We start from the raw sequence: 7,728 nt of genomic DNA on the forward strand, positions 1-7,728 counted from the left end.
TGTCTAGAGAAGGGCAATGAGGCTGGTGAGTGGTTTTGAGCACAAGCCCTATGAGGAGAGGCTGAGGGAGCTGGGATTGTTTAGCCTGGAGAAGAGAAGGCTCAGGGGAGACCTTTTTGCTGTCTACAACTATCTGAAAGGTGGTTGCAGACAGGTGGGAGTTGGTCTCTTTTTCCCAGGCAACCAGCATCAGAACAAGGGGACACAGTCTCAAGCTGTTCCAGGGGAAGTTTAGGCTCAAGATGAGGAGAAAGTTCTTCACAGAAAGTTATTGGCCATTGGAATGTGATGCTCAGGGAAGTGGTGGAGTCACTGTCCCTGGAGGTGTTCAAAAAAGGATTGGATATGGCACTTGAAGCCATGGTTTAGTTAGTCATTTCATGCTGGGTGAGAGGTTGGACTTGATCTCTGAGGTCTTTTCCAACCTTACTGATGCTATGATATGTCTACATTGGTTTGGTACAAAATTATTCAGCAGGTGGTTAAAACCCTGGGAAGGATTAGGAAGGTTCACCATAAATTTTAACCAATCTTTACATCTCACTGAGAGTTTTGGCTTCAAAAAGTTCAACAAGTACTACTACTTTCAAGTGGATGGAACAGCAAATGAAAGACTTTCAAGGGAATGTGGCATAATGACACCCCTTACAAACACAGTCATGAGGTTGAATGCATCAACTGCTGTTCTATAGTACTCAGTTGACAAAGGCATCTGATGTATCATTGCAGTTCTTGGAACAAGATGCTAAGTTTTGTCTGATTTCCTTTTCTCTTTTAACAATAATGTATCTGGTTTTGTTTGTGCTGACACTCCTTTAAAGGCGTCAGAAAACTAGTTATGCTTGCTCAGTGCTCAAATGTCAAAGTCCATGTCCATTGTTACATAGATCAAAAGGTCCTCTGTTTGCCACTGCAACTTCAACACCCAGAAACCTCTATCTTTAGAGTCATAGCAAGCACAAGCAAATCCTGAGATTTACCACCTTGGGGTGGCTGAGGGTCCCCTGAGGCTTCATACAGTACCAGCAACTATAAAGCAGCCAAAAGAAACATGAAATTCTAAAAGTAGAATATGTTTTATTGAACACATTTCAGCATACAGTGGAAGAAGTCCTACATATAATGTCCTGTCAATCTATTTAATCATACCTGGATGGTAACTCACTTTTTCTAAGGAGCTATAGTACCACAAACTGTGAACTATTCAAAGTGACCAGCTATCACATGACCCCAAATGAGTGTGCTTTTGCTTTGGCTTTTTTTTCTTAAGGTAGGGATTCTCATGGATTACAAAGGGCAGCTATACTCCTATCAATTGATTCCCCCATATGCAAGCCTTAATATTAGAGACAGTAATGCTGATGACCTGAAAAGAAATTAAGAAATCCACTGCTTAAAGAAATGAGTGCAATTAATGAAGTAATGACAGTTTCATTTGCATGAAAACAAATGGGATGCTTTAATTTGGTAAAACATGGAGTATTTTCCAGAACAAAAAAAAAGGGATTCAGTGAAACTTTTTAATCACAAAAGAAGAAAAAATTGTTCATTTGCACATAGCACTGAGATCTACAGGACAAATGAAGTAACTTTTGAAGACAGCTTTCCCATCAAACACTGCACTAAAATATTGTATCCAGAGGAAGATCTTGGGGAGTTTAAAAGTGAAATCTCACAGAGAAATAAACATAAGGTGGTGGGCATGAATAACGGGTGGGAATACTAAATACACTTTAAATATGTGTTCTGAGATTAGACTGCAATGTTAGCAAAACCTCAGTCAAGTAAAGAGAGAATTTCAGTGTGAGAGTATACAAAAATCTGCTGCTGAATTACAATGCCTTCATGGTAAAGAAGGTTTCCAGGGAGAAAACTATGCCAGGTCTCTTCTGACCATCAAATTTCATGGAAACAGTAGACTCACATCAAGACATTCTTGCAAATGAACTCTCCCAGCTGCCCGCAGGGAAACTAAGCCAAAAAGCAAGAATTTTCCATTAGAAAATCAAAAGGAAAACCAAACCTTCAGAATGCATAGCATGAGAAAACTGTCGTATGTACAGGGAAGTCTGCAAAGTATACATTTTTATAATTGGTTAGTTGAATATGGACTATGTTGAACATCAGTATTCTGGGAACCACTGGGCAAAACTGAAATGTAATACCATGATTACAGACTGGGTTAAAATCATATTACACTCCATGAGCAAGAACCAATCACACTTATATGTGAATATAGAGCGACGTATTAGTGGCTTTCAAAGTTCAGCACATATCACCACCCAAAACAGCATGTTCAAAATTGAACAGGTGTGTGAATTATGTGGGAAAAGAGTTGCCACAGCCTTTCACAGAGTATTGATTCAGTAATAGAGAAATGGCAGAATACATTGCCAAAAGAAGTGAAAGAGCAGATCATGATGACACATGCACTAGACAAAATTTTAAATGGTATTAAGAGAGAAAACATGCACATGCAATTAAGTTTGCTTATGGTCTAGGCCTTTGGAAAAATGCTTATTCACTAAAAGATAGAATAGAACAGAATAGAATACCATAGACCAGGTTGAAAGAGACCTTCAAGATCATCACATCCAACCCATCATCCAACTCTACCTAATCAACTAAACCATGCAACCAAGCACCCTATCAAGTCTCTTCCTAAACACCTCCAATGATGGTGACTCCCCGGGCAGCACATTCCAATGGCCAATCACTCTCTGTGAAGAATTTCTTCCTAACATCCAATCTGAACCTCCCCTGGTGCAGCTTGAGATTCTTGTTCTAGCACTGGTTGCCTGGGAGAAAAGACCAGCCCCTGCCTGTCTACAGCCTCCCTTCAGGTAGTTGCAGAGAGCAATAAGGTCTGCCCTGAGCCTTCTCTTCTCCAGGCTAAGCAACCCCAGCTCCCTCAGCCTCTCTTCATAGGGCTTGTGTTCCAAACCCCTCACCAACTTTGTTGCCCTTCTCTGGACTCTGCCTTTTGATTTGATTCCTACTACGTCTAGGGAAAAGGAGAGCTTTGCACCTTAAAAAACAAAAAATCAAAGAAATATTTGGCTCTGTAACTACATGCTCTATAGCCTTTTTTTTTCCTCCTACATAAAGAAAAATCCAGAAGCCTCACATTTGTGTTGGACAGCAGTTAAAGTCATATAGGTAATACATACAGTATTATATATTAATCTAGACTTAAAATACCAGTAACCTATATATGCATTTAAACCACAGCATGCACAAGTTAAGTGTCTGAAGAAAATTCTGTCTTTCAGCAGCAATGACAGGAAAAACCACTAAAAAGCAACTGCTATTTCATTTTATGCTAAATAACTCATTTTCTACTTCCTATCAGAATAAGATCCACTATTCTCTCTTTGTTCTTGCTAAGTAAGGCAAAGCTCAAAGAGCGTAATGAACAATAGCAAGAAGCAGATATCAAAGCAAAAAGTCCCTACACCAATCCAATTAGCATCACGCTGTCCTTGATTTGGCTTCCTTCATCCTTCATTGTGCTGTTCAGCACGAAATCTCCCTATGGAGCTATCACTTATTTCTATATGTTTTTTCCATATTTCCATGTTAGCTGTTCTTCCTTAGCCTAAGATCTAAGATATGCTCTGAATTTCACCTTAAATGTGTCCTTATATCATGTTTACTTTGCTTTCAACTCAACTCTCCAGCTACTATCAGTTTTCTTGCTTTCTAGCAAGGACAGAAAAGAATTAGTCAAAATACTGTCTATTTACCAACTTCCTAGTCACAACAGCATTCTCCAGTAATCTCTCAACATATGTTTGTTGCTTACCATTTCCTTCTTACAGCATGTACAGAATGTACAGCACTGCAGGTGCTGTACATTCCAATAGTCATTTACTAACCTAAACAGGCTAGGAAGGCACTGATAGCAGAGAACGAAAATGAACAGGAGAGGTAAACAAGAGACCACAAAGAATAATACCAGATAGCACTAGGTCCCAGAGTCATTACAGTGATGGAGTTTTCTACACTACTAATAGGAGGCCTGAAGTCCTAAGTCTTTTGCAGTAAGAAGGAACAGTGATTTTCACCATTCTGCTGATCAGGTGGGCAGGACAGGTACTTGAACAGTCATCCTGGAGAAAGTGATGAAGCAGCCAAAACAGTGTCTCTAGAAGCAGTGTTGGAGGGGCGCTGCACATGCCAGTACTCCCTCATACATGCCTGTAGTTCTAGTAACAAGAGGATTCAAGTCAATTCACCATGCTGGAAAAAATGCTAGATTTGTTTCTCCAAACAAGAGCAACCCTTGAACTATCACCCAGCTCCTCCCATCAAAACAATCCTGCCAAACCCTGCCAACACATGCCTATGGAAACATACAAATATAAACAAAGCCTGTGTTCATCTGAGGTGCAAATAATAAAGCACTTATTAGTTGCTACTCTATTTCCAATTGGAGCTACAATTTCTTTTGAGGTAAAATTTGAGGGATCAGATTTCCAACAAGTTTATAACAGCTACTTTTTTCTTGAAATGCAAAATCTGAGTAAAGGGCCTGTCTAAACAAATGATAAGAGGAACAGGATTGAAATGGAAGAGATGAGACAAAACCATGGAGAGAACCTAAAGAACTGCATGGTTACTGTCAGCATTAGGTAGAAGAAAGGATACTGCCATACTTGAAGTCGTGATGTCTCTGGTTAGACTTTGCTCTGGCACATCGGAATTACCTAATTTATCACATAAAGCACTTTTGCAGTAGTTGGTTCTGCAATCCTAGCTAGGTAAATAAATAGTTCTTTCATTCATTTTACTAGTTGACTACATACTTAGCCTAGTATTTTGCTGTGAAATACCAGATTTGGTGTAAACTTAAGGCTCTCTGCAGACTTTTCACATTACAAATTTGTTTCCTATTATAAATATACTTTTATCAGAATGACTTACTTCCTCCAGTAATCTGTTTACAAACCTCAGTGGATGTCTAATATTTTAACATGAAGTATAAACTGGAATGAAATTTAGTCGAGACCTTTATGGAACATTTGTAGTACAAAGAGCAAAACAACCCAATTATACCACTATTAAGAGCATGCTCCATTTAAATAAGAACTACCTGTCCTTCATATGCTGCCTGAGTGTTCGTGCAAATGCATGCACAACACTACTAAAGCTTAAACACTGAAATTCTTCTCCCTGGTAAATACAGCCAAAATGTTACTCAAAACGTGGACCCTCCCTTTTTCCAGACAAGTTGCCACATGATAATAAATCACAATAATACCAAAAGAAAATAATGTAATCCAAAGGAAATCAAATCTATCAATATCAAAAACCAAACCAGTAAGATCAGTACTATTAGAAAGGTTTAGAGCAAATCTTGCCAAATTTACTGGCAAGTTCTTTGGTTTGGCAGTGATATTGGAAAATTTGTTTTACCATTAACCATATAGAATTTGTTTTAATTGCCTTTGTGAATCACACAAAGTAGATAAATACGTAATAACCCATTATTGTCTCTTCTAATGTGAAAAGTAGGAAATTTCAAATAGAAGTAGGAGAAAACATGTTCAAAACCAACAGAGGTGCTTCCTGAGTTTAGTGGGTATTTGAACCATAGAAGTGCTTGAGGCTGGATGTTGCAACCAGTAGAGATCCAAGCAGGTTAAAGGTAAGGTCTAAGTCGCTGGAGAAGAAATCCTCTATGGAACTTTAAATCTTCGGCACACCTGTTCCAGAAAGTTCCTGGGAAGAATTCCTTTGCAGGTCGAGTGGATACTTACAGAGTGGAACTACGTAAAGAAACATATAGCCTTACCTTTCACAAGCATCTGCTTAGGGTATTGTCAAAGATTCCTGAAAAAATCATGGACTTCAATTGTTTTTATACAATCCTTGTAAGAATTCCATGATGGAAAATATTGTATGCTAGTGCTATCACTTAACCAGTTCTGCAAACATATAACTACTTCCCTCATAATATGAAATCATTTCATCATTTTTGAAAGCACAACAGAAAAGCTATTAAGTAAAAAAGCCCTTCACAGCTGTCATGCTCTATCAATGCTTCATCGTCTGAACTAATTTCATTAATTATACATTTCCATACCAGCATTTACACTGCTTCTGGAACCTGCTCTTGCCTCCTATCTGCAACAGACAATTCTTCTCTTTTGTAGCAGCTACCATCTAGCCTGTATTTGCTAACAATGATGCTCTGGGAGCTGTACTAGGAACAAACCTGACTGAGAGAGGGTTCCTGAAGGTCTGGTGTGTACACCTGCAAGGCTCTGCTTTTCCAAATTGATTTGTTCTTCTATTAAAAAAAAAAAAAAGCTTTCTACTTATACATCTCATCTTACTTTTAATTCCTATATAACTATAATCTTATCTTACTCATTTATAGGCCCTTTAGGCTATGGACTTTTTCTTCCCGTCTGTTTTATACCTTGCCACTTAGACAGTAAACATCTGTCAGCTCCAAGACATGCATGCTTCACAGGAACAAGTACTGACATAGAAAAAGCACCGCAAGTAGCATCACTGCAGTTATTTTCTAGAAAAGGAGACACTGCTTAGGACTTGCTTCTTGAAGCTTTCTGATCTAAGGAAAAAGGCGGCAAGGGAGCACATATGGAGCACTGCTTACTGCAGGGGATGTGTTACCCCACCCTTAACCTTACGTCTAGAAGTCACCAACACTATTTAACAGATTCTATGATTCTATGAACATGACTTCTGCACAGCAGTTACGTAAGGTCTGGGGGACACTCCAATGCTCAGCGAGGCACCGTGTCAGCCCTGCGGGCGGGTCGCCAGCTGCCGCAGCACACGGCAGCAGCACTAGGTGTCCGGCAACCGGCGAGGCGAGGCCCAGGGCGCACGGCCACTCGCCGCACTGCTTCCGCACCCGACACCGCCCGCCGAACAAGCGAGAGGAGGGCAGGGCCCGCCCGGCAGCCCGCGAAGCACCCGGCCAGCCCCGACACCCCGGCCCACCCTCCCCTGGCAGAGGCGCAGCCCCTCCGCGCTGCCCCCGCCCCCCGCGGCGCGGCAGGGCGGCTGAGAGGGGAGATGCCGCCGCGCCGCTGATGCACGTACCTTCCCACTTCGTAGGCTCCCCAACACCTAGCATAGCGGTAGCAGCAGCGAGGGATCAGACAGCAGCAGCGACGTCTGCCGAAACCGGGCGGAAGCAGCCGGGGAGGCCGCGCAGGGCGGCGGCAGGAGGGGGCGGGAGCGGTTGAACTGCTCCTTCCGCCTGTGCCACGCGGGGTGGGTTCAGGGCAACCCTGCCCCGCCTTCCGCCGCTGCCGTCCCGGTCTGCTCCAGCAGGGCGGCGGCAGGATGATCCCTTCCGAGGTGGGGGGTAGGCCATCTCTTCCCAAACAGCAGCCCAGGGTAGTGCATTCTCTGCGCGGCCCCTGGGGCGACAGGGCAGCTCCTGCTGCCGGAACAGTGGCCGGTGGGGTAAGCTCCAGCCCGAGACGAAGCGCGTAGCCAGGGCCAGCATCCTTCGCCCGCTACGGAAAAGAGGAAGAAAGCCCTAAATTTGGGGGTTCGTTCGGTTTCTGTCATTCACGCTTGTCCAAACCCCACGGTTTCCGTGGAAAATCAGAAAAGCCACAGGAAAACAAATAAGTAAAAACCAACAACCAACCAACTGAAATAAATAGACAACAAAACACAAGGTAGTTCTGAGCGAGCAAGATAAATTGAGGTCCTCAAAAAAAAAAAGAACAGCAGAAG

At 42.1% G+C, this 7,728-nt stretch overlaps 1 protein-coding gene across 2 annotated transcripts in view; it reads right to left on the minus strand.

Annotated features, from left to right (window-relative positions):
• LDAH (lipid droplet associated hydrolase) overlaps nucleotides 1-7,225 on the minus strand; it is a 110,714-nt gene extending 103,489 nt beyond the window's left edge. Inside the window, exons 1-2 of one of the 2 annotated variants that reach the window (XM_054179894.1) lie at nucleotides 7,081-7,165; nucleotides 5,798-5,835 (exon numbers count right to left, since the gene is read on the minus strand). In XM_054179894.1, coding sequence (XP_054035869.1) covers nucleotides 5,798-5,810 — 13 coding nt within the window. In that variant the 5' untranslated portion in view covers nucleotides 5,811-5,835; nucleotides 7,081-7,165. Of the gene's footprint in view, nucleotides 1-5,797; nucleotides 5,836-7,080 lie in introns of both variants that reach the window. The other variant, XM_054179893.1, reaches the window with a different exon arrangement.
• Between the last annotated feature and the right edge of the window lie 503 nt (nucleotides 7,226-7,728).

This window comes from Dryobates pubescens, chromosome 3 (assembly GCF_014839835.1).
Source record: "Dryobates pubescens isolate bDryPub1 chromosome 3, bDryPub1.pri, whole genome shotgun sequence".
Classification (NCBI taxonomy): Eukaryota; Metazoa; Chordata; class Aves; order Piciformes; family Picidae; genus Dryobates; species Dryobates pubescens.